Raw genomic sequence first — 25,292 nt, 5'->3', positions numbered from 1 at the left:
TTCCCCACGTCCTTCGGCCCCTGGAAGCTACCGTCAACAGTCTGCTCTAGGCATTTGGCCACTCTACAGACCCCACCTAAGAGGGATCTACAGTATCTGTCCTCCTGTGACAGGGACTGGCCTATTTCACTTAGCACAATGTCCTCAGGTTTCCTCCGTATTGTAGCATGTGTCGGAAATGTCCTTTTTAAGGCTGAATACTGTTCCATTGTAGGTATAGGCTGCATTTGGGTCAGCCCTTCGTCCATCTCTGGACATTTGGGTTGTTTTCACCTTCAACCATCCTGAAAAACCTGCTGAGAGCATTGAGGTATAAGATGCCAGCTTTTGAGTCTAACTCTTTGTCACTCACTGCTGTGGCAGTACACAGTCCCCAGGCCTGTGCCACACACGCAGCAGGCATGTGGCGATGTCAGCTATTGCAGTATGTGGTGGTCCAGCTCCTGCAGGATTTAGGATAGTGGATTGTCCCCTCTTGCCACAGCTTCTGAAGGGTGTCCTGGGTTCCAGACATCGGTCCTCTCGGATGGGCAGGCAGCCCGTTCCTTTCTCTGTGTTCTTGGTCACAGGCTCAGATCACCGAGGACTTCCGGAACCTGAAGAAGACTGCTGAGGACATGAACCTGTTCAAGACCAACCACCTCTTCTTCTTCCTCCTCCTGGCCCACATCATCGCCATGGAGAGCATCGCCTGGTTCACTGTCTTTTACTTCGGCAATGGCTGGATTTCTACCCTCGTCACAGCCTTTGTCCTTGCTACCTCTCAGGTGAGGCATGACACCCTCACCCGTCTCTGGAAGTCCTGCCCGCTCTACCCACTGGCTCCCCCACCTTGCTGATTCTGTGACGGCCTCTGTGGCCCTCTGTCCCCAGGCCCAAGCTGGATGGCTGCAACATGATTATGGCCACCTTTCTGTCTACAAGAAGTCCAAGTGGAACCACATCGTCCACAAGTTCGTCATCGGCCACTTAAAGGTAAACTGTCAATCAGCAGTTGTCACCGCACATCTCACTTTGCTGACACCAGGACCTCCGGGGTCAGTGCTCCAGGACCGCTCAGGAACAAGGCAGGCCCTCCCAGTGTCATCTGGTGGGATGGGCCGTGTGGCCACATGCTGGCCCTTGTTCCCCCAGAGTGTGACTTGGTACCAAGCCATACCTGCAAAACCAGGTTGTTTGTTTTTCTTTCTTCATTTTGAGACAGGGTATCCCAAGTTGCCCAGGCTCAGTGACTTCCTGAGTCACTGGGGTCATAGGCATGTGCCACCGCGCCTGGCACATGTTCTGATTATAAAACAGACACCCCCCTTTCTTGTCTCCTGGCTCCGTTGGTCATATTGTTTGGTGCTTCTTAACTGTTGGTCTGGGGCCAGTGAAGAAGCCCTCTCCCCTGGTGACTTGCTGGGCTTCCTCTCACTGTGGAGGAGAGCCATTTCACATTGTGTCCCTTTTTTTATCCTCTGGCTCCGGGAAGTGCGGAGCAACATCTGGAAGGGCCATCATCCTGACCCTCTGCCTTTGGTTGGTTCCGTCTACACTGCTGATCCTCTTACCTTCCCTTGAACCACTTTGTCTATGTGAGTCCTCTCTCTTAAACCTCTCAAGTGCTCTTTGGAAACATGTGGGGTACGAAAGGCAGACAGGCATGCCCCTTAACTTCTGACGGAGTTTGGAAGAACTCCACCCGGACGTTGAGTGTTCGGAGCACCCGTAACTCACCTACCCACGGCTGGGCAACACGGTGCGCTGTCGGGTGCTGGTTGTTTACTCTTGTGATCGGTGGCTCGCTGCCACGCCCAGCCTCCAGAGAGTCCTGCAGTGCCTACCCCAGCCTGGGAGAAGATGGAAAGTCAAAGGAGGGTTTCTACCGACGGCTTATTTCATACCATGATAGAGTCAAAGCATCACAAGTCAAGCCTTTGTAAGTTGGGGACCATCGATACTATGGTCATGGATAAGTCGTTAGATAGGGGACATCAAACTGGATGATGCCCAAATGAGCCAAAGATAAAAAGTTGTTAAAAACCCAGGAAGTAAGGCACAGATGGCCCTGAAAGATCTGCCCACTGTATACTGTGTGCCTGCCAAGGGCCAGAGCCTGGTCTCAGGCAAGCTGTGAGCCTCTTCGGTCTTGGGCACCCCTGGGTGAGGAGACAGACCCGCTCAGAGAGGCATTACTGCCCAGCAGGTTTACTAAGATGAGCCACTTGCCAGGGACACCTTGTGCTGATCCGATAGGTGTTATCTCCCTGAGGCCTTATCATCCCCAACCTTTAGCCCTCCCCTAACAGTATCTAGCAGTTTCCTAAGAAGGCTGGGTCCTGGAGACACCATCCTGCCCGTGCTGGGGAGGGGGACCTGTGTCTAGGTTAAGCTGCTGCTCACATCTCCTGGGCTCTGGGCTTGCCAGCTGTAGCTCAGCCAGAGGGTGACAAGCCCCGAGCTGGCCACCCATTCCCCGGCCAGCATTTGCCGGGCTCTGAGCCTGAAAGGTCTGAGAACCTGGACGGCTTCCAGAGCTTCAGGGGTGGAGGGAGAGGGTATGAATGCACAGCACTTTGTTTCCTTTTGTGCTGTGTTCTGTCGGATAAAACCCTTCTCAGAGTTGGAGAGTAACGTTTCACTCCCGCCCCATGCGCTCCCCATGCCCTTGACCAAGATGAGCTGCGTGCTGTTTCTAGAATCTGGGCAGCCAAGGCCTTCTAGCCCCACGGCCTTGGTCCCTGAAGATTCCTGTAGCCCAGCTCTTTCATCAGACCGAAGGCCAGGGCCAGACCGAGCGCTGGCCTCCACGTGGATCATTCACTAGGAAATCAGAATTCCGAGCTGACAGCATCAAGGCCCTTGGGCTCAGGGACTTGGACTGCAATCGTGGCTCACCAGTCCCTGCTGCCCGTGTCCGTGGTGCTGTGTGCAGAGCTGAGCCAGTGGTGTGGCCTGTGGCTCACCCCGGGCCACCCCAGGCCCCGGAGGCTCACAGCTTGCCTGAAATCTGGCGCTCCACTCCCTGGGGATGAGGGCTTTGTCTCTTGGTTCTCAGGGCCCAGCAGAGCAGCTGGCTCAGAGCAGGCAGCGTTTGCTCTGAATTCTGAGGACACTGGCAGGCTCCACAGTGTCCTGGAGGAGGGGTTCCTGAAGGACGAGTAGGACTTTGCTCGGGGAAGAGTGGAGGAGAATCACCACCGAGGAACAGCAGGAACAAGTGTTTTCATCACGCCGGAGCCCGGTTAGCACCTGCGCCCAGTGAGGGGCTAGCCGTGGCTGTCTCACTTTTGTCCCTCTGATTATCCACTTAACAAACACCTCTAGGTGGGTGCGTTGGGTTTTGCTTGGCTTTTGCAGCTCGGGAGGTAGAACGGAGGCCCTGAGGTGCTAGGCCAGCCGGTGCTCTGCCCAGCTGCACCCCAGGCCTGGGTTGGCATATTGTCCGTAGCTTGCTCTCTTGTCACGTGGCCTTGCTCCTCAATGTCCTCGTGCCAGGGACTTTTCCACTCGCTTCTTCCCAGGAAGTTTGTTCCCTCTGGCTTCAGATGTGAATGTGTCATCTGATTCCTCAAACCTCTGGGCTTTTCCTCTCTGACATTTTGGTTTTTGCTCGGATGGGTTTTGAGGCTCGCCTGTCCACAGGGGCCTGAGGTCACTGCAAAGGCCACAGCTGTTTGTAGCCGTCCCCACCCATGGCTAGGAGTGTCCAGACGTTGCATTTGTGCCAAAAACACCTCCCAAGTAAACTGTTTGCTTTTAGCAAATAGGGCCACTTTGCGGCTGGTCGGACCCTAGCCCTAGCATTGATCTGGCCGTCACCATGCAGTTCTGCTGCTCAAGGGTCAGCAAAGACTGATTTCTTCCACGGAGCAATGAACTTTGTTGAGGGACGCACTTCAGCAGAATGCTCAAGAGCTTGAGCTGGTGACGTAACAGTCTGTGGCCTTGAAATAAACATCCTCGCTGTGTGAGCTCCTTGTCTCATGGAATCCTAGCCTCAGTGCCAGAATCAGGGTGGCCCTTCCCTGACCCTGTTAACAACTATTTGTCAGCCCTCCTAGAGCCTGCTGATAGGTCAGGGACGTCAGCATCGCTCCAGCCCAGTCCTGTGTCTGAGCCTCCAAACACAAAGAAAACGTGTCTAAAGATATTATGCCTTCGCCCATTTAAAGTGTACAAATCAAGCCAGGTGCAGTGGTGCACACCTGTAATCCCAGCTCCTCAGAAGGCTAAAGGCAAGAGCTTTAGCTGGCCTCAGCCACTTGGTGAGACCTTGTCTTAAAATAAAAAATAGAAAGGGCTGGAGATGTAGTTCGGTAGAGCGCCCCTGGGTTCCATCCCCAGTACTGCAAAAATAGTGTCCAAAGCAGCGAATATGTGTGTAGTGTATTCATAGTTAACGGAACGATTATCACAATCTTTCTTTATCCCAAGAAGAAACCCTGCACCCCTTCACCATCACATCTCAATCTGTGTCTCCTCCTCACCCCCCACCCCAGGCCTGGGCAGCTGCTGATCTTTCCGTCTGTAGCTTTCATACCTGGAATGGGGGACTGAGGGTCCTTTGTGATTAACTCTGTTCACTTCGAGTTTCCAGGTCCGTCCGTGTTGCGGCATGTGTCAGTGCTTCATTCTTTCTTAAGGTCTAGCCAAACGAGTCCACTGTGTAGCCACACGACGTGTTGTCTCTCCATTCTCCTGCAGATGGGCATTTGAGTCATTTCTACTTTCTGGTTGTTTTCAAGAATGCTGCTGTGAACATTCACGCGCAGGTTTTCTGCGGATCCGTTTTCGTTTCTCTTAATTGCACATCCAGGAGAGAAACTGCCGAGACCCTTCCCTCTTGTCAATGCCGGTGCCCAAGGGATGAGCCTGGGTGAGCGGGTGTGGCAGGCTCTGTGCCCGGCGTGGGCAGAGGCAGAGATCACCCCGCCCCTCACCCTGCAACCCAACACCAGCACGTTCCACCCGCAGCACCATCGTGTAAAAGGCGAAGCTGAGGCTGGAGAGAGGAGGGACTTCCCTGCACTGGGGGCTGAGCGGCACTGGGGGCTCAGCTGTGGCAGGGCCTTGTTCTCTCGGGGGCCTTAGGCACCACCTCGAGTGGGATACGGAAGTCCGCCTGTGTGTCGGGGACCAGGAACTGTCCTGCAGAGCCTGTCGCAGGTGAGTTCTGCCTCTGGGCCGGATGGCTCACCCCAGCCCCTCTCCCCGCAGGGAGCCTCTGCCAAGTGGTGGAACCATCGCCACTTCCAGCACCACGCCAAGCCCAACATCTTCCACAAGGACCCAGATGTGAAGATGCTTCACGTGTTCGTCCTCGGTGAATGGCAGGCCCTTGAGGTATGTGACAGCATTGACATAAGAGGTGTCATAGAGGGGAGGGGAGGGATCCTGTAGGGTCGACATGCACCCAGGAAACCGGCCTCTGATGCACTCAGAACACTTTCCTGGGCACCCAGATTATTCCACCTGGAGAGTATAAGGAGGGGCCTCCACAGGAATGCCCCCATAGAAATACTCCTTATTGGAGTGTAGGCTGCCTCCCTTCCTCCCACGGGGAATCTGTTTCAAGTTTAGCAGGAAGACCAGGTTCCAGGCTAAAGCTGGATCCCCCATGGGCCAGATCATGCTGAGAAAACTATTTGGTGACTCATAGCCCCCTGGGAGTCTCCCCTGTAGGAGGAACCTCAGCATGGCCTGGTCCGTGCTGTTTCACTCATGGATGAGAAATCAAGGCCCAGCGAGAGAATGGGATGTCTTCCGAGTCGCAGGGCTTACAGTTCAGTCTAGAGAAGGCTTAGATCCTGGCTGCTAGGCCATTTCCTTCCATTCAACCACACCATCTCATATATAAATTTGTTCTCATTGGTTATACATGACAGTAGAATGCATTTTGACACCTCATACATAATGGAGTATAACTTCTCATTTGGTTGTACGAGATGTAGAGTTACACAAGTCATGTTATCATGTATGCACGTCAGGTAATAATGTGTGATTCATTCTCCTATCATTCCTATCCCCATACCCCCTTACCTCCTTTCACGTCCCTCTGTCTAGTCCACATTACCTCTATTCTCCTCCCCAACACCCTTATTGAGAATTAGCATCTAGATATCAGAGATAGCATTTGGCCTTTGATTCATTGGGATTGGCTTATTTTGCTTATTGTAATATTCTCCAGTTCCATCCATTTACTGGAAAATGCTGTAATGCCATTCTTCTCTAAGGCTGAGTAATATTCCATTGTGTATATATACCACAGTTTCTTTATCATTCATCTGTTGAAGGGCACCTAGGTGGGTTCCACGGTTTAGCTGTTGTGAATTGGGTTGCTGTAAACATTGATGTAGCTGTGTCACTGTAGTAAGCTGACTTTAAGTTCTTTGGGTATAAACCTAGGAGTGGGATGATTGGGTCAAATGGTGGCCCATTCCAAGTTTTCTTAGGAATCTCCATACTTTTTTCCATAGTGGATGCACAAATTTGCAGTTCCACTAGCAATGTATGAGTGCACCTTTCCCCCACATCCTTGCCAACATTTATTGTTGCTTGTATTCTTGATCACTGCCATTCTGACTGGAGTGAGATGGAATCTTGGTGTAGTTTTACATCTCTCTAATTGTTAGAAATGTTGAGCATTTTTTCATGAATTTATTGATTGATTATATTTCTTCTTCTGTGACATGTCTGTTCAGTTACTTTGCCTATGGATTGATTGGGTTATTTGTGGGTTTTTTTAGTGTTAATTTTTTTGCGATCTTGATATATCCTGGAGAGTAGTGCTCTCCCTGACGCGTGTGTGGTAAGGATTTTCTCCCATTCTGTAGGCTCTCTCTTCCCATTATTGATTGTTTCCTTTGCTGTGAAGAAGCTTTTTAGTTTGATCCCATCCCATTTATTGATTTTTGATTTTACTTCATGCACTTTAAGAGTTTTGTTAAGAAAGTCAGTTCCTAAGCGGACATGGTGGAGATTTCGGCCTGCTTTTTCTTCTATTAGGTGCAGCATCTCTGGTCTAATTCCCAGGTCCTTGATCCACTTTGAGTTAAGTTTTGTGCAGGGTGAGAGATAGGGGTTTAATTTCATTTTGCTACATATGGATTTCCAGTTGTCTCAGTACCGTTTGTTGAGTAGGCTATCTTTTCTCCAATGTGTTTTTGGTGCCTTTGTCTAGTGTGAGATAACTGTATTTATGTGGGTTTGTCTCTGTGTCTTCTGTATCATTGGTCTACGTGTCTGTTTTGGTGCCAACATCATGCCATTTATGTTACTATGGCTCTGTACACCATCTCATTTTTATATGAGTTCATGTTTATACCTACTTGGTGTAAATATTGAAATAATATAAAAGTATATAACATTAAAAGGTGATTCTTTAGTATCTCCACCACATTCTTTGCCCCAGGTTTTATGACCTTGAGGTTACCCCTGTTGACAAGATGTCCTGTGTCCTTCCCAACGTTTTCTAAGTGTGTATGGATATACATGTATCTGTTTCTTTCAAAACAAAATTCAAGCCAGGCATGGTGATGCATGCCTATAATCCCAGCAACTCCGGAGGCTGAGGCAGGAGGATTGCAAGTTCCAAGCCAGCCTTGGCAACTTAGCAAGAACCTGCCTCAAAAAACAAACAAATAAAAAGGGTAAAGTGCACCTGGGTTCAAGTTCACGTACCAAAATGAAAACAACAACAACAACAAAATAAACACAATATTTAAAATAAATTCTGCCCTGTATTCTGTAGCTTGCAGCCTCTCCAAATGTGGACCCTGTTTCAGGAGTCCCAAAAAGATTTTTCTTATCCATTTTGAAGGTTGTACAGTATTCTGTTACATTTCTGTAGCATAGCACAGCTACTGCATTTTGTAAGACAGGAAAATGTGGTGTTACTAGTATTAACTATTAACTTCCTTTTTTTTTTTTTTTTTGAGCTGGTAATTGAACCCAGAGCCTTGCACATGTTAAGCATGTGCTCTATTACTGAGCTCTACCCCTAGTTTCTTAATTTTCTTTTAACAAAAGTACTCCCAAATGCATTTAAAGAAGGTTTTCATTGAACACTTTTTGATACTGGGAATTAAACCCAAGGGCATTCTATCACTGAGCTCCATCCACAACCTTTTTTATATTTTTATTTTGAGACGGTCTAATTTGCCCAGGCTGGCCGGGAACTTGACCTTCCAAATCTCTGGGATCACAGGTGCACCTCACCATGCCCAGCCACAATTTATTTTTTTAAAGTAGAGCCTTTCATTTTTAACAATATTTACATACCTTTTTCTTTTGGGGAACACACTGGTGATGGAAACCAAAGTCAGGGGGTCTTTGTTGTTTTTACACAGGTCTTAAGAATCACAGTGCTCAAAGTGCCCGATAAGCATTTGGCAAGCGAGGCAAATTCACCCTTGGTAAACAGTGGCGTCATAAATGAGGTAGTATCCCAACAGTGTAGGTGTCTAAGGCTTGGAGCATGGGGAGGAGAGAGCCTGTTCCCCAGTTCTGGTTTGAACCCCTCTCTCTGGCAGACTTGGGTCTGTAGTGACAGCTCAATCACAGGAAGCGAGCCGCAGTTGGGTACCTTGGAGGCACTGAGCCTCTCTGGCTGGCGGGGCAGGGATTTTAAACACAAGCCTTTGTTTTTCTTCTAGGAAACAGCTTGCCAGCGTTGATTAGTGGTGTCTAGATAGAGAACAGATTAGCTGGAGGCTCTCTGATAGCGCAGACAAAGGCCTCCTTTCTCATGGGGTAGAGCGATTGGCTGTTCTGATCATGTTCTCTGTGTCCCTAACAAATAAAACCTAGTCTCACCCGTTGTTCTGCTTCCAGTTCTTCGTCTGCGTGGTGGCCCGCGGAACCTCTTCTGACATCTCACTTCTCAAACGCTGGCCTGTGGGTGGGAGGTTGTGGGGGTCTGCCTTGTCCAGCTGCCAATCACGTTTGGGAGACTCAGGCCCCCACCAGTGTTTGTGGAACCCCCCTCTCACCTACTCACGAGCGGAAAGGGCCCACGTTTCCTGGGTTCCTGGTCAGGTCGTGCACTGTTACCCACAGGGAGCTCTGGTGTTTTGTCAGAGGTGACAGTTGGTCTGATGGCTCTTGTCTCCCATCAGCCTCACATGCCACAGCCGGGGCCCTGAGGGCTGTCCAGCAAGAAGAGAGGTGGACAGCAAGGTCCCCCCAGTGAGACCCTTTTCCTGGGTAGAGCCTTACCTTTGGGTCTTATTTATGACTTCCAGGAGGATTTTTGGTTGCTGTGTTTTATGTAGTAAAACATAGTCACTTTCCTTCCCTATAGATTCTTTCCGTCGCTTTGAGGCTTAGGGAGTTCTTCATGATGTCGCTTTCCCTTCTTCATGGGTTTATGTCTGAATGCTTAGCTTCTGCCCATGGGGTTGGGGCTGATGATGTTCTACATTCACATTTCTCCAGGGCCAGCCGGGCTCCCCAGCACCCCTAAGGAATCACACTGACCGCTCCCCCAAATGATGGCGTGAGCCCTCCCGCGCCCAGCGTCTGGTCTGGACGGGTCATCTGGACCCGTGCTCATGAGAACTCTGCACTAATGGCTCTTCAGAAGCTAGTGATGGAGCACTTGTCTCTTCTGAAAACATGTGCAGCCGCACTTTTCCGCTTCCCTCCCAGGAGCAGGGCCTCTCAGCCACTCACGTGCCTTTCTGTCTCTCTGGACAAGGCTTTGTGCTCCTTGGTCTCTCGGGGACTTCTTTTCAAATTTTCACCCTTATGACTGGATTTTCTCTGGGGTTCAGGAATGTGGTTGATACCTGGTTAGTCATGTCCAGCTAGTGCCCACGGGTGTCTCTTCCTGATTCTAGTTTTTCAGTCGATTCTTTTTGAGTTCCTGGATAGACAGTCGTATCCTTGAAAATAAAGAAAATGTAGCTGGGTGCCGTGGCACGTGCCGGTAATCCCAGCGACTCGGGAGACTGAGGCAGGAGGATTGCAAGTTAAAGGCCAGCCTCAACAACTGAGACCATGCCTCAAAAAAAAAAAAAAAGAAAATAGAAAGGGCTGGTGATGTATTTCAGTGGTAGAGTGTCCCTGGCTTTGATTCCCCAGTACCAAAAAGAAGGAGGGGGGAATGTATGCTCTTTCTAATGGCTCTGTCCTGTGACCTCTGCTTAGGGTTTTAGTGCATTGACGGGAACTCTCATGGCTGCATTGGATGCAGCGATCTTGTTTTGCTCCTCGTTCTCCCCATATCGTCGGGCAGCGCAAGGCCATATCCACATAGCATTGTCATGGCTCCCAGAATGTCCGCCTGGGAGCCTCTTGCTCCTCCCATCTGGGGAGGTCCCTGCCCTCTGCCCATTGGCAGTGGAAGCCCTAGGCTTCCTGCAGACCACGAACAGGCCACAGTGGCCAGTCCCCTCTTGGAACAATGTGGCTCTCCTCTCTGGCGCCTTGGGTAGGGACCCTGCCATTCTGCTCATTCCTGACATGGCCACGTGGCTCGTTTTCTCTGTGTGAGTTTGCGGGTTCCCAGAGGCAACCAGCCGGCTCTCAGCAGCTCCCCTTCCCCCAGCCCTAGACACACAAGGAAGGCTCTTGTCATTGCTCAGACATTTTTGTTTCAAACCTGAACAGTCCCCTCCTCATGCCCCTGGCACCCGCTCTGGCCCTCGCCCATGCTGGCCTTGTGGGTTTTGTAGAGACGGAGCGCAGAGGGCTCAGCCCAGCCACCGGGGCTGGCAGCTCTCGCCTCGCTCTGCCCTGGCCTGCGTCCCTAGCTGTCGGCCTTGGCTTGGGAACGCTCTGTCCCCGTTCAAGGCAAGTCCTGTGTGTACCATCATCTCCCCCTTGGGGTCCGGCCACAGCAAGCCACCCACATCCTTGCCTACAGCCCAGCTGGTGAAAGCGCCGTCTGTCTGCTTTCTCTACCCACCGCGGCTGCCTCCTAAGCCCTCTTCCACGTGGGACCTCCTGGGAGGAGCGGAGGGAGGTGGGGGTCCCCCACTCCCTGCAGTCCCCAGCTGGGAGGAAAGCGGACTCTTTCCGACCGAGTCCGTGGGCCCAGCACTACGGCAAGCACCAGGCGTGTGCACCGTCACTTAGTCCTCGCTGAGCCTGTGAGGCGGAGCTGTCACCAGCCCTCAAGAGCAGCTGAGGCCTAGGGACGAAGCAGCCAGCTCAAAGGTGCAGGTAGAGAAAGAAGTCAGGAGCTCATTTTCCTGGTTCTGCTTCCTAAAATACCTCTCTTCATCCCTTCCCCGCTCCCAGACAAGGTGCTGACAAAGAAAAGCACAGGGCAGGGCTTGATGTCATCAAAGCCTTAGTGGCGCTTTCTGATTTGGGGGAGAGTGCTGCAGGTCCGCTGTCCCCTGACAGACTGCCTCGCAGCTGTTTCGTTGGAAACCCTGGAGATGGGGACCGATGGACACCGAGTGTTGGTGTGTCACTTGGTGCACACACACGTGACCATGACTAACATTCGTTTGCTGCCCCATAGTGCTTTGCTATCCATTCTTTCCGCTGGGCCCTCACAACCCTGTGGAGTGTGTACATCAAACCTCCACTTTGCAACAGGACCTCAGAGCTCAGGGGGTGATGCCATTTGCCTAGATAATGAATGGCTCCTAAATCCCGAGCCCCTGCTTCCTAGGGCTTCCCTGAGGCTGGTTCTGAGGGCTGCCACTGCCCAGGGGGACCAGGGTCCCTGGTCTCCCCTAGGTCAGTCGGGGGCATTGAAGAGCTACATGTGGGGCCTAGCAGAGTGTAGGAGCTGGGACAGCCTTGTCATCCCTGCCAAGTCACCATAAACCAATGACAACAGTGTGCTTGTCATACAGGTGCAGCTTCAGATACACTCCCGGGGTGCCCCCCACCTCGTGCCTCTCAGGTCCCTCTAGGGGAACCCTCTGGCCTCTGCTGACCTGGAGGCTGCTCTTAGTGCTCAGTCCCCGAGAGGAAAGAGATGTCCGTGGAGTGAGACGTGGTGTGGAGTCTGTGTATAGAGGCTGGGCCTGGGTCCTCAGCTGCTGGCAGAGGTTAGCAAAGGGCCCAGGGCCTGTGTTGTAGGCCACAGCCTCCCAGGAACCCTGGACCTCTGTGTTCCCCGCAGGTGACCACTTTGGGGGCTCGCTTTCCCAGGCTGGCCCTTCCCCTCCCTTCACTGGGTCATCATCAGGCTCCTCTGAGGCCTCCCTGGCTTGAACCCTGCAAGAGCAGCCTCAGCCCTGACCTTCATGACAGGCTCAGGGCACATGGAATGCTGTGGGAAGGAGTGAGCTCCTGGCAGGGCCCCGGAGCCACATGGAACAAAGGGGCTGCTTCTGGCAGTGCTTTGGCCAGATGTGCTGTGACCGTGGCCTCCGGCACCAAGATGGAAGTCCAAGGGTGGGCTGGACTTGGTCCTCCTCACACCTGCTCCCTTGCCAGAGCACATCGGCTCTCCTGGGATCCGATGAGCAGTTTCCTCTGTGTTCTCACTGGAGAGCTGGCTCTGGCCTAGACAGCGCCCGAGCTCTCTCCCAGCTGGAACTCACTTGGATCTCCGGACTCTGATAACAGGAATGGACACCGTCTGTGGAGGGTGTCCCTGGCCTTGGGCTCTGGGATGAGGGCAGTGTCCTGGGGTCAGTACTGGGTTTTATGAGACTTTTCGGGGCTCAGCCCCCACAGAGCAAGGTAGGCTGGTTCCTAGGGGCTGGCCTGTGGGACAGACAGATCGCCAGGGGAGTCCTTGGTGCCTGTGCTGCGTGTGGCCTTGGGTGGTCCGTTGGCATTCCCAGGTGTACTGGGAAGGAGTGATCAACTCTTAGACATCTCGGGGCTGCGGAGTATGGTGGTACCTGTCTGTGATCCCAGCCACTCGAGAGGCAGGAGCAGGAAGATGGCAAGTTCAAGGGCAGCCTGGGCAACTTAGCCAGACCCTGTTTCAAAACAAAATGAAAAGAGCTGGGGATGTAGCTCAGTGGTTGGAAGAGTGCTCCTGCGTTCAATCCCCAGTACCAAAAATAAAAAGGAAAAAGGGAAGGAAGGAAGGAAGGAAGAAAAAGGAAGGGAGGGAGGAGAAAGAAATTAACCAGGGCAGCTCCAGGGAGTGCATGCTCCCGGGCTGATGACCGCTAACAATTCCCAGCCCTGACTGGGTTCCCCCAGCCTCTGTGGGCTCCAGGGAGCTCCCCAGGGAGACCGCGGAACTTTTCCGACCACCAAAGGGGGAGAGAAGGCTGAGGAGCTCCCTTTGGGCACCTGTACCCATGTGAGCTTTCCAGTCCCAGCCAGGCCTGGGCCTTGGGCCTCTGAGCCTGAGCTCGGTCAGCACTGTCCCTTGGGCCTGCAGGGGATTCTGGCCAGTGGGGGCTGACACATGAGCCAGGGGGAGGAATGCTGGCCCCCGCTAGGTCTCGCAGGCCCAGGGTGCAGACTGACAAGGAGGGACGGTGGCTGCAGAGTGTGTGGGTGGGGGGCACAGGAGGCTGGCCCGGGTGGCCGGTGCTCACGCGCATCTCTCCTTTCTCCCCAGTACGGCAAGAAGAAGCTGAAGTACCTTCCCTACAACCACCAGCACCAGTACTTCTTCCTGAGTGAGTGCCGGGGTGTCTGCTCTGCCCCCACTTCTCACCCCTGTGGGAGCTGGCCCTTCCAGGCCCAGGAAGGACACTAAATCTGTCAGAGCAGGGGTCACGGCAGCCTGCCGGAGCTGGCCCTTCTCAGCCCACATCACAGATGTGACGTGTGGCTGCTGCACCCCGTCCTCCCCTGCACTGCCGAGGTGGCCTCTGTCCAGTGTCCGCCTGGCTCCCTGACCTCCAGCCCAGCCGTGCTCGGCGGGTGGCCTCTAAGTGCCTCTGCTCTCTCCCACAGTTGGGCCGCCGCTGCTCATCCCCCTGTATTTCCAGTATCAGATCATCATGACCATGATCGTTCACAAGCACTGGGCGGTGAGTCCGGGGGCTGGCCCGGGGGGCGGGGGACTGGGGCACAGGCACCCACGGGTCCTGCCCTGTGCCCTGTGTGGCTCTCTGGGCCTGGGGCTGCCTGCTCACTCTAGGCAAGGGTCCTCCTCTGGGACCATCAGAGCCAGGAAGGCCACCGCATGCCGGTTCCAAGGAGTCCTCCAGTGCGCACACGCGGGGCAGCCCCTGCTTTGCCGAGCTCCTTAGAAAATTCCTGGCGGCCTGGGATAGGCACACAGCCCAGCCAGCTGTGGCCCTGCCCGGCCCTGCCCTGCCCTGCCCTCTGCGTCCCCTGTGGGATTCCTGGACATTTTCATTCCACACTCTGGTTGAGAAATGGGAAGCAGCTGGGCATTGGCTAAGAAGACAGGTGTGTTCCTCTGCCAAGATTGTGTAACAGAGCACCCTGAGCTGGGTGGCTTCGGCAAACCCAAATTTGCAGTCTGGAGGGACATCAGCCCTTCTGAGGGCTGCCAGGGAAGGGCCGGTTCCAAGACCCTCTCCTGGGCTGGCACAGGCCGTCTTCTCTCCACCTTTACGTCTTCTTCCCTCTGTGTTTCCTTTGTCTGTGTACAGTGTCCCCCTTTTCTTATAAGGACACCAGTCCGATTGGATTGAGGCCCCTCCTGATGCCCTCCTTCTAACTAGGTCCACCAGCAGTGACGCCATTTCCAAATAAGGTCGCCTTCTGAAGCGCTAGGGGTTAGATTCAACATACAAATGGGGGGTCCACAATTCAACCCAAAATAACAGGCTTATGGGCGTCTGCTGGTTCTGCTTCCAAAGAGAGAGCCAGAGTGGCCCTGACGGCGACCGAGCACCGCGGGGCCCGAGGGAACCCTCGGATTTATGTACACGGGCCGTCATGATTTTGATTTTGTGCAAGATAAGAACACGCCGTTGACAGAATAACCTATAGGCAGAAGCAGGGTTTGCTGTGACAGGGACATGTTCCCCACCCCCAGCAGAGAACAGACAAATCCAGTCACTTAGTAGGTCTTGCTGGCCCGCCCTCCCTTCCTCCCTCCTTCCTTCCTTCTTTTCTTCCTTCCTTCCTTCCTTCCTTCCTTCCTTCCTTCCTTCCTCCCTCCCTCCCTCCCTCCCTCCTTCCTTCCTTCCTTCCTCTTTCTTTCCTTTTTTTGTGGTGCTGGGGATTGAACCCAGGGCCTCGTGCCTGCTGGGCGAGCACCCTACCCCTGGCCTTCATCCCCACCCCTTTTTAAAATGTTATTTTTGACACAGGATTTTGCTAAGTTGCCCAGGCTGGCCTTGTCCTCACCAGCTTCCTGCCTGGGTCTCCTGAATCACTGGGGTTACAGGCATGAGCCACCATGACCGATTGGCTGGCATTTTTTTCTTTTTCTTTTTCTTTTTTTTTAAATATATTTTCACACATGAAGATGATTGAAATTGAAAGTTTGAACCTTGCCCATCAGGACCCATCTGAGTTAGTGTCCTGATGCCACGTCCTATAGCCTGGTCCTTCTCTCTTTCAAATAACAGCACCTCGTATTTGTAGAGCACCTTGGGACTTCAGATCCCTCTGTGTGACAAGTCTGGAGATGGAGCCTCCCGCTGGGACTTGAGGAGCAAGGGGTAGGGGTGGGGCATGCTGTCTTCTGGAAAAGTGGACATTTTTGTCAGTGTGTACTGTGTTCTGGGAACAGTGACACATCTCTGCTGCGTCCCTTCACCCTATTTTACTGTGCAGGCTGGTCGGAGCTGAAGAGGTAAAGGAGTGAAGCGGCTGATGTTTGAAGCCACATCTCCTGCCCATGTGGGACTGCTGTTTCCCCTGGGGCTCGCCCGGGTCCCCAGGAGAAACTTGAGCCCGCAGTCCTGGTCATTTAACTAGCGTTTGTATTTTGTATCGGATGACTGGGTGTCAATGCACATCGTTTTTGTTTTTTTTTTAACCTGCTTGCTCTGTAAGGAACAAAGCATGGACCAGGAAGAGCAGGAAAGGAGATCAGACCACGTTCCTAACGGGCACCAGCTGGCAGAGCCGGGCATCTGTCAGTCCCTTGGCCTTTCAGTCCCAAGTGAGAGCTGCTCTGCTGAGCCATTTGGCAAGGTCCAGACACATTTTGGATGTCACAGCTTGGAGATGGGAAGGCACTTCTGGCATCTAGCCAGGCAGCGTGCTAGACATCCACCTTGCATGTGACCCGTCAAGCCGAGACTCAGCCAGATGGCTGCAGGATGGAGCCCCAGGAAGCCCTGGCCTTGAGGAAAGAGGGGGACAAGCCCCAAGAGCTTTGTGTTTGTTTTGGTACCAGGGATTGAATTCAGGGGCACTTGATCACTGAGCCACATCCCCAGGCTTTTTTATTTTTTTATTTTGAGACAGAGTCTTACCAAGTTGCTTTATGACCTCACTAAGTTGCAGTTTGGTGTCCAACTTTCAATCCTCCTGCCTCAGCCTCCTGGGCTGCTGGGATTACAGGCATGTGCCACCGTGCCCAGCTCCCCAAGAGCTGTGAGGAAGGCCTCTGAAGGAACGTGTGCCCCCCTTTATGACTGTCACGGACACCCTGACCACTTCTTCCTGAAGCTCTTCCTAACCCTTTCCCTCCCCTCCCCTCCCCTCCCCTCCGGCTCCCCTGCTCCCTCTGTTCCTGTTCGTGACTTCCCTGTCATCCCTGTCCTGGAGCCTGAGGTCCCCATAGCCATATGTCACTCAGCGCAAAATCAACAAGCATCTCCCCCATCCCCATTTTCTTCCATGTGTGTACACACACCCCCACTTCTGCCCTGCAGACACACCAGAAAATGAGAATGAAGGAAAACGTCTGGCCCTTCCCGCTCTGCCCTCTCCTGCCTCTCCTAAGCCGCCCTCTCCCCCTTTCTGCTCAGCCTATGCCACCCAGCCCTGACCACCTGGGCCGATGGCGGGGCCAGCCCAGGTTCCTCACAACCAAGCGGCTGCCAAATACGGCCTCCTCTGCCTCCTAAATAGACTGGAATCTGTCACCTCTTCATCCCCAGTGTGGGTCCCGATTGAGGACCCACCATTTCATGCGGGGGTTGCTGAGATAACCTCCTCATCTCCCAACTCCACGTGGTAGGATCTATTTTAAGACACCAGTGCGGTCCTCTTTGAAGGATTGTTTGTAGAACGATGGTTCTCCGTTGCCCGAGAGAGGGGACAGTCCCCTGAGCCACACCTGAGCTCACTCTGGCCCACCTGGCCAGCCGTCTCACCCCTCACGCATTGTCCTGTCCCATGCGGTCTACCGTCTGTACTTAAGGACCGCCTGGGTGTGCCTTCCTGACACGAGGAGCAACCCATGCAGAGGCCCTGAGGTGGGGATGAGCTGGCGCAGGGTGCTGGGGAGACGGGGCTCCCGAGGCTGCAGAGCTCTGGGCCACTTGGGGTGGATGGGAGGGTGTCACAGGAGAGAGGTGGGATCTTCTTGGAGGCAAGGGTGCACAAGGACGAGCAGGACCGCTGTGGGCCAGCCAAGACACATGGGCTTGGGTAGCAGAGGAAGGGGGAGAGGGCTGCTCAGAACCCTGCCACCCACGTGGCCCCAGGAAGGGGAGGAGGGACTGGAGAGGGTGTGTGGCCTTTGCCCTCCCATGTCTTCATGCTGGAGCAACAGATGAGGAAGGAGGCCCAGGTGCTGGTGACCTGGCCACGCGTGGTGGGTGGGCAGCGCACACGCAGCCTCTAGAAGCCCCTGGACCCACCGAGCCTGCCTCCCCTGGCTGCTGCCCATGGCTGCCTCTCTGCCTCTGTCCGGATTCTCTACTGAACCACGCCCCCTTTCCTCGGGCATCAAGGCAGTTGGGAGACCTGAGCCAGCAGGTGGTGTTCGGGGAGGTGCTGTATCTCCGTGGGCTGGTGTCCAGCCCGCAGAGGGCTGTCGGGGGTGATTCTTCACAGCTGTGCCTGGCAGTGCCAGGTGTGTGTGTGTGCACAGCTGTGGTTGGGCGCGCTGGGCAGGGAGGGCTGGGGGCAGGGCAGGCCTGCGTCTGATCTTGTTTCTTCCCACAGGACTTGGCCTGGGCCATCAGCTACTATGCCCGCTTCTTCTGCACCTACATCCCCTTCTACGGCATCCTGGGGTCCCTCCTGTTCCTCAACTTCATCAGGTGCCTCCCCTGGGCTGGTGGTCCCCTGGGCCCTTTAGAGCACTGACGTTGATGGGAGATGCCCAGCACACCCCTGTGTCCCGGGACCTCCCTCCTGGCAGTGCAGCAGGGGCTGAGCGGGGCCCAGGGAGGGCCCGGGGGCTGCAGTGCTGACTAGGTTCCCTTCCAGGTTCCTGGAGAGCCACTGGTTTGTGTGGGTCACACAGATGAATCATATCGTCATGGAGATCGACCTGGACCACTACCGCGACTGGTTCAGCAGCCAGGTGAGGGAAGGCAGAGCTGGTCACCAGGGGACCCGCTACTCTGGGTTTTACTGGGGCTGCCTGTGTCCTGCTGGCAGCCTTGGGGCTAAGCAAGAAAGGGTGACAAGGATCCCCAAGAGGGACAGGTGGGGAATCTGGTGGCCCCGTGATCTCCCCCTCCCGCCCCCGCCGCTCACACCCCCTCCCTTTCGCAGCTGGCAGCCACCTGCAATGTGGAGCAGTCCTTCTTCAACGACTGGTTCAGCGGGCACCTCAACTTCCAGATCGAGCACCAGTGAGTGAGGCCCGGAGAAGACAGGCAGGGAGGGAAGTGGCCACCAGGCCCACGGGGCAGTGGGTGGCCTGTGGGGTTCTCTCCCCTCAGCAAGGTCACTGCCCCATCTTAGAGTGCGACTCCGCAGCCACCCTCACTGAGGTCAGGAGAGGGACTCCCTGGGCTGTCTCCCCAAAGCATTGGTGCCCGGACCCCGTGCCACATGGCCATGGTAGTGGGTGCACTCCTTGACGTGTGGCTGGAGGGTTGTAGTTTCACGGAGCTTGCCTGGGCATCTCGATCCCTGCTAGCCGGGCAGGGATGGTTGATCCCATTTTATGGACTGGAAACTGAGGCTCCACTACATGGCCTCCCTGGAACACAGGTGGTCGAGGGGCTGTCCCTGCTGCCCCTGGTCCCAGTCTCGCCTCTTGTCATCATTCTTCCCATCTCCCGTCTGTTTCTTTCATTTCCTTTTTTTGGGGGGTGGGGGAACGTGACGCTTTTGTCTCTGGCCATCTAGAGCAGACACACCTGCTCACCAATAGCCCCCCTCCCACAATCCTAGTGGGCACTCAGGAGGAGCCTTGTCCTGCCTGCAGATGGGGCCTCCCTGGGCCGTGGGAGGGGCGGGCAGCAGCCGGAGGTGCCCTCACACTGAGCCGGCCTGTGCTCCCCCAGCCTCTTCCCCACCATGCCCCGGCACAACTTGCACAAGATCGCCCCGCTGGTGAAGTCTCTGTGCGCCAAGCACGGCATCGAGTACCAGGAGAAGCCTCTGCTGAGGGCCCTGATGGACATCATCAGGTAAGCCGGGAGTCAACAGTGCTGGAGCTCCTGGGGCCCTGGGGTGCAGGGAGGGCCCAGGGTGGGGGCTGAGGGGACCAGGACGTCCATAGCTGGGAGTACTCATGGTGGAGACCACAAGAGGGCCTGGCCTTCCTGTCCCCTACCCTCAGGAATTTCCTGGCTTCCTGCTCTGGGCTGGGGAGGACTGACCCTTTGACCTTCTGCTGGACCTCCCTGGGGAGCCTTAGCCCGCAGCTCCCACGGAGCACCCGCCCGCCCTCCTGAGCCCCAGTCCCTCCCTCTCTGTTTGCAGCTCCCTGAAGAAGTCTGGGGAGCTGTGGCTGGACGCCTACCTCCACAAGTGAAGTGGCCGCCCTCAGCCCCGCGCCCACCTCTCTCCGATGTTGGTCCTAGTTGAGCGCCCCGAGATTCAGCGTCAGATTTCCCCACACACACCGAGGGCCCCATGGGGAAGGGGCGCAGGTGGGGGCGATGGCCAGAGGGAGGGGCGGGCTTTTGTTCTGAGGGTTTTCCATGAGGCTGGGGTACACACTGGCCTATGGACCCCATGTTTGGTTTTCTTTCTCTTCTTTCCCTTCACCCCACCAACCCCTCTGCGGCCTGCCCCCTCCCAGCCCTAACCCTCACCCACTACCTCCTGGCTCCTTCTCCCCAGGAGCAGAGAGACAGGTGGCCATGGGAAGTGGCTCTGTCCCTGCCTCCAGCCTTTGCCCCCAAAGATCTGAGGAGACCAGAGGTCCATGGGGTGTGGCCTGGGACTCCTCCGCTTCTACCTGGCCACCAGGCCTGACAAACCCGAGTCCCTCCGATACTCTTGGGGTCTGTGGGCAGGGTCCCGGCCTGGCTCCGCGCTCCTGTTTGGAGGGAGGTGTGCTTTGTGCTCTGGGTCTCCTTCCCACGGCTGGGGTCTGTACCTGGGGCCTCCCTCCAGCTGTCCAGGGCTCCAGGCCTGCAGCAGGGCCAGCTCAGACCTCGAGGCCCAGGGGACGTCCACTGCTTACCACTGGAGCTCTGGGCCCCAGGCTTGTGCAGCTTCTGTTCCTCCGTCTTCCTAACTCCAGAGCCCACGACCTTGGGAGTAGAGGGGCGTCCCTTGTGTGGGCTCGGCAGAGGCGGTGGCCAGGTTGGGGGGGGGGGCTGGCCAGCCTGGAGGCTCAGCCCCGGGTCCACCTCTTTCACATATTTGTCCTAGTTGAGTGTCCGAGATCCAGCCGTCAGATTCTGCCCCCAAAGGCTCCGGTCAGTCCTTGGCTACTTGGCCGAGAGGAGGACTTGGGCCTTGCAGGAGGGCACTAGGCCCTCCCCAGAATGGGTGTCAGGGGGACAGCACTGAGCCTCGCTCTCCTGTCTTACTGCTTTTAATCTTTGCCATTTTAACTTGTTCCACGGTATGCATTCTGGCGGAGGGCAATGGGCTGGGTCTTGGGACAATATGCCTTTTATGAGACGCCCCGCGTGGGCTCCCCCAGGCCCAGGGTGTGGAGACCACTGCTGGCAGGAGGGCAGGGAAGCAGGGAGGGAGGGGAGTCTCAGGAGGCCACCCTGAGGTGCCAGGGGAGTGGGGGCCCCAGTGAGGGCCAAGTGGGTTTTGGGAAGAGGAGGAGGCCGGCCGGAGGCCAGGACATGTGAAGGCTTTGGGAGAGTGTGCGGGAGGGGGAAGGCTGCGGCCCAGCGGCCTGGTTCTACCGTCTAACCCACTAACCAACATTTAGATTGATGACAGTTCAGTGGGGCTGAGACCCCAAGGGAACCGCGGCAGCATCGACCCCTCCCACCACCTAGCTCCTATGTGCTCTCCGGAGGCAGAATGAATCCTAGGGAACTGATCTTCATTTTTATCACGTCGCTTCCCCACCCCTACGTTTTTGGGAAATAAAAGCAGTAATTTTATTCTCACTTCCTTGTGGCTCAGTGAGATGGACAGGCAGCTGGTGCGCTGCCCGGCCTAACGCACAGGGTGTGCTCTAGGGGCTTGGGGGCAGGGGGCGGCCCTACAGCCCAGGGGAGGCCAGGGTCATCCCAGCCCATGTCACAGGGGTCAGGTCCTGGGTCTATTTGACCCTGCGCCTGGGAAGTCAGAGGACTGTGGCAGGGGCCCTTGACAGTTGCCATCACTGGCTTCGCGCTGCTGTCTGCTGGTTCAGGGGACAGCCAGGAGACAGAGTGGCCTGGGGCTCCCCACATGGCCTCTCGACTCTTCAGCGGGGCTGGGGAGGGCTCCAGCAGAGACCTTCACCCCCACAGGGTCTAGGGTGCTTTGAGTCACTGAGTAGCCCTGGGCGAGTCCTTCCTCCTTGCTGGGCCTCAGGGCCACATTTCTGCATTTGAGCAGAAAAGGGACAGGGTAAAGGGACTCCAAGGACGCCAACATCTCAACACCTGTGAGCCCTCGCCCTCCTGGTAAGTCCCTTGGAGGCCGGAGACCTGGAGAACCTGCCTCCTGTTCTTATGTATGCGTGAGTTCCACCTGCAGCCCAGTCCCTGTCAACTGGAAATCCAGGGTTCGTCACCTGAGGCCAGGGACAGTGGTGGGGAACTAGGTGGACAGACACCACAGCTTAGGCACCAGGTAAATCTTGGTCCAGAGGTACAGGTACTTGAGTCTTCTCTGTGATACCCCCAGCCCCTGCCTTGCCCTTAAGTACTATGGTCGGGTCCAGAAGCTGGGGATATCCACCAGTGCTTCATGCCTAACGGCTCCCTCCTGTCCAGTACTTAGCCATGGCTCTTGCACAACACCCCCCGAATTGTGGATTTCTGACTCTGCCCCCTGCCAAAGGTATGACACCCTCATATTTAAAACCCTGAGTGACCAAAACCCTGACACCTCCATTCATAGTCCAGAAAGCTGAGGACAGAGAGGGGGAAACACTGGCCTGAGCCACACAGCAATGGCAGCTGAAACACGGAGGGCACCTGGGAATCCTGCCCCCACCCCAGACCTCTCCCAGCTGCTCCCAGGAGGCTGGCAGAGTGGGTGGAGGTGGTGGAGGGCAGTTAGTGCAGGTGGAGGAGATAAGAGCTCACCCCTTGTAGGGTGGCTGCTGAGATAACCATATCAGCTTCGTGGGTGGTGTGGGCACGTGCTGGGCACCAGGCCCAGAGAGAGGGCTGGCCAAACAGCCTGGGCTGTGCCTGAAGCTGGTGAGCGGGAGGCAGGCAGTCCTGCTGGACATTCAGGGGCCCTCTGGGCCCACTGGGAGGGGAGAGGAGCCTTTGGCAAGAGGCAGGGCAGAGGTGGCAGCCACCTGGGCTGGGCTGGGCTGGGCTGCCATGTGGTTTGGGTGCATCAGGACGCCGGCCCAGCTGCACCATCCCCAGGGAGAAGAACCTCTAGGGGTGGTCTGTTCTAATGACAGAGCTGGAAATGGTCAGCTGTGGAACCCAGCAGGGCGCCTGGTGATGACCTGTAAAGACGGGCCAGAGGACAAGGCTCACCGCAGGCCCCGGATGTCAGTGCTGGTTGACCACCTTCTGTTTCCAGGCACACAGGAGCACGCAGCCAGCCACCCAGCATGCTAAGGGGTCGCGTCCCTGCCCTCTGCCATTAGCGATGCCTTTCTCCGGATTTTGAAAGCAATTAGGTCTTTCTTCCAAGTCCTGCGGTCCGATGGCAATTATCTGAGAGAATTAGTGCCAGGAGGGCTGGAGCTCCGAAGGGGCAGATACTGGCCGTGGGAGGTATCCCAGGAAATGAGCATGGGATAGATTCACGATTTTCTCCATCACTGTCACTCCCACAGGACAAGGGCCAGGGCTGGTTCTGAATGGCCCTCAGGAGACTTAGATGTTGTTGGGGACGTGTCTCGGAGGCCCCACCAAGGTCTTTCCTGCCTTCCTTTTACAAACCCTGTGACTGAATAAAAGGAGTCCTATAGATAGGGAAGGGGAGCTCTGCTGGAGTGGGGCGTGGCCTGTCCCCAGGGGCTCTAGCATGGGGAAGGAAGGGGACAAGGGCAAAGATGACCCGTCAGTGATGGATTTCAGGCAGTAGACAGGAACCTGGGGGTAGTCACCAAGGACAGAGGGTGTCCCCAAAGGTCCTTCAAGCACATTATTGGCTGATTCCCGATTTACAGACCGGAATGCAAATCGTCCCAAGGCAGCACCAGAGGCCACCGGCCGCCAGAGGCAGCATGGAGCACAGCCCACCCCACAGTGGTGCAGGTGTTCCGGGGGCCCCTGGGTGGCGCTGCAGGCTCAGTGGTCCCTCAGGCAGGAGCATACTGTGTCCCATGTCCCCACCCCCTACCCAGGGTGTTAACTCTTTCGGGGGTACTGGGGACTTTACTGCTGAGCTACACCCCCAGTTTTATTTTATTTTTTGAGACAGGGTCTTGCTAAGTTGCTTAGGGCCTTGCTGAACTACTAAGTCTGGCCTTGAGTTGATGAATCTCCTGCCTCAGCCTCCCAAATCTTTGGGCTCCCAGGCATGTGCCACCATAGAACTCTGCTGACCATCTTTGGACCAAACCCTGCAAGGCATGGGGTGAAGGGAACACTGTCCAGAGCCCTCCCTGCTCACAGTGTCCACGTGACACCAGGAGTCAGCAGGTTTGGACAAGTGGAGATGTGAGGGGGACTGTCCACAGAGGAGACAGCCTGTGCAGAAACCCTGCAGGTGGGACAGGTCTGGGCATAGAGTTGGCACTTGAGGCAGGAAGTACCTTTCAAGGGGCATCCAATCCTACCCACAGGAGGAAAATGAGGCTCAGATAAGGCCAAAGGTTTGTCTCAGGTCACAGAGCAAGTAGCGAGCTCAGGGCCTGGGACTGCATAAAACTCCTAGAGAACTTCCAGGCCCTGCTGCTGGTCTCTTGACCAGGAGCCTTCCTGCCGCATCCCTTTTCTTTCCATCACTTCCCAAGTGGGACTACGGCTGGGGCTGAATCACTTCCCAAGGTCACATAGCTTTTGAGTCCTGGCAGAGGTCGGAATTGGCCCCCCACCCACTCCCACCTCTCCCAGTGACCTCTGTTCCCACACTAGAATTGGGCCTCCCACCCATTCCCACCCCAGGTAAGAGCAGGTGGAAGCCACATGGAGTGGACCAGGGCGGGCTGTGTGGCACTGGCTGCTCATGAGCATCCCCCTCTGCTTCTGCCTGGCCCTGCTCAGGGGGCTCCCGCTGGCACCAGCTTGGGCAGGGAGGGCGTGGGGAGCTCTGAGTTTTCCCCCAGCTTTCAGCAGTTAAAGACTCAGTCGACGTTCTGGGTGTAGAGACCGTGATCTCAGGCTGAGGTGGCAGGGGGAGAGTCCTGGAGAACTTCCCAGAAGGCGAGACCCTGGGCAAGGGCCACAAGAACCCATGGAACCAGGCAGCACCTTCCCTACCCAGAGCAGGTGCCCAGGTGCCAGGGACTATCACAATCACCCGAACATTAGGGGCTTCAGGACCTGGAATAAAAGTCCAGAATCTCCCTGGAATAGATGCTCAGGGCTGCCTTATGGAGGGGATAGGGAGGGCATGTCCCCGCTCCGTGCCCACAGAGGACCCCCACTAAGGATATAACCAGAAGTGCAGTACTTGTGTCCTTTCATCTCCCAAAGGGGACCCCAGCACAAACTACTAGGCACCCTAATAAAGAGTGGAGGACATTCCCTGCCACTGGTGGGGTGACCTCTGTTCCCACACTAGAAAGGCCCTCAGAGAAACCCTAGCACAGCAGCTCAGATTTTCTGTTGTTATTTAAGGCTGCCAGCACTTCTCCAAGTATCCCCAGAGCTCAGCTCAGAGCGGAGGGGTGTGGCACTTCCCCTGTCCTTTCTTCTCACCTTCAGGATGCCCCAAGAGGAAACCCAAAGGTCTCCCCGGCTGGGGACGGAGCTAAGTGTGTGTGTGCTTAGCACACGCAAAGCCCTGGGTAAGCCCTCCCCAGAACTGTCCCAACCCAGGACGTCCAGCCATACCCACTGTGCAGACAGGAGGCGAGGGCCAGTGAAGGGCAGTGCCCT

At 55.6% G+C, this 25,292-nt stretch overlaps 1 protein-coding gene across 1 annotated transcript in view; it reads left to right on the top strand.

The window, feature by feature from the left end:
• The window catches only part of Fads2 (fatty acid desaturase 2), a 29,803-nt gene extending 8,570 nt beyond the window's left edge, over nt 1–21,233 (top strand). The window contains exons 3-12 of the mRNA XM_005331513.5: nt 570–767; nt 874–975; nt 5,203–5,328; nt 13,478–13,538; nt 13,819–13,895; nt 17,911–18,008; nt 18,178–18,274; nt 18,469–18,548; nt 19,209–19,334; nt 19,630–21,233. Of these exons, the coding sequence (XP_005331570.1) occupies nt 570–767; nt 874–975; nt 5,203–5,328; nt 13,478–13,538; nt 13,819–13,895; nt 17,911–18,008; nt 18,178–18,274; nt 18,469–18,548; nt 19,209–19,334; nt 19,630–19,681 (1,017 nt within the window). The 3' untranslated portion in view covers nt 19,682–21,233. The remainder of the gene's footprint in view (nt 1–569; nt 768–873; nt 976–5,202; nt 5,329–13,477; nt 13,539–13,818; nt 13,896–17,910; nt 18,009–18,177; nt 18,275–18,468; nt 18,549–19,208; nt 19,335–19,629) is intronic.
• The last annotated feature ends 4,059 nt before the right edge of the window (nt 21,234–25,292 follow it).

The sequence above is a fragment of the Ictidomys tridecemlineatus genome, chromosome 4 (assembly GCF_052094955.1).
Source record: "Ictidomys tridecemlineatus isolate mIctTri1 chromosome 4, mIctTri1.hap1, whole genome shotgun sequence".
Classification (NCBI taxonomy): domain Eukaryota; kingdom Metazoa; phylum Chordata; class Mammalia; order Rodentia; family Sciuridae; genus Ictidomys; species Ictidomys tridecemlineatus.
This window is presented reverse-complemented; position numbering and strand designations above follow the sequence as displayed.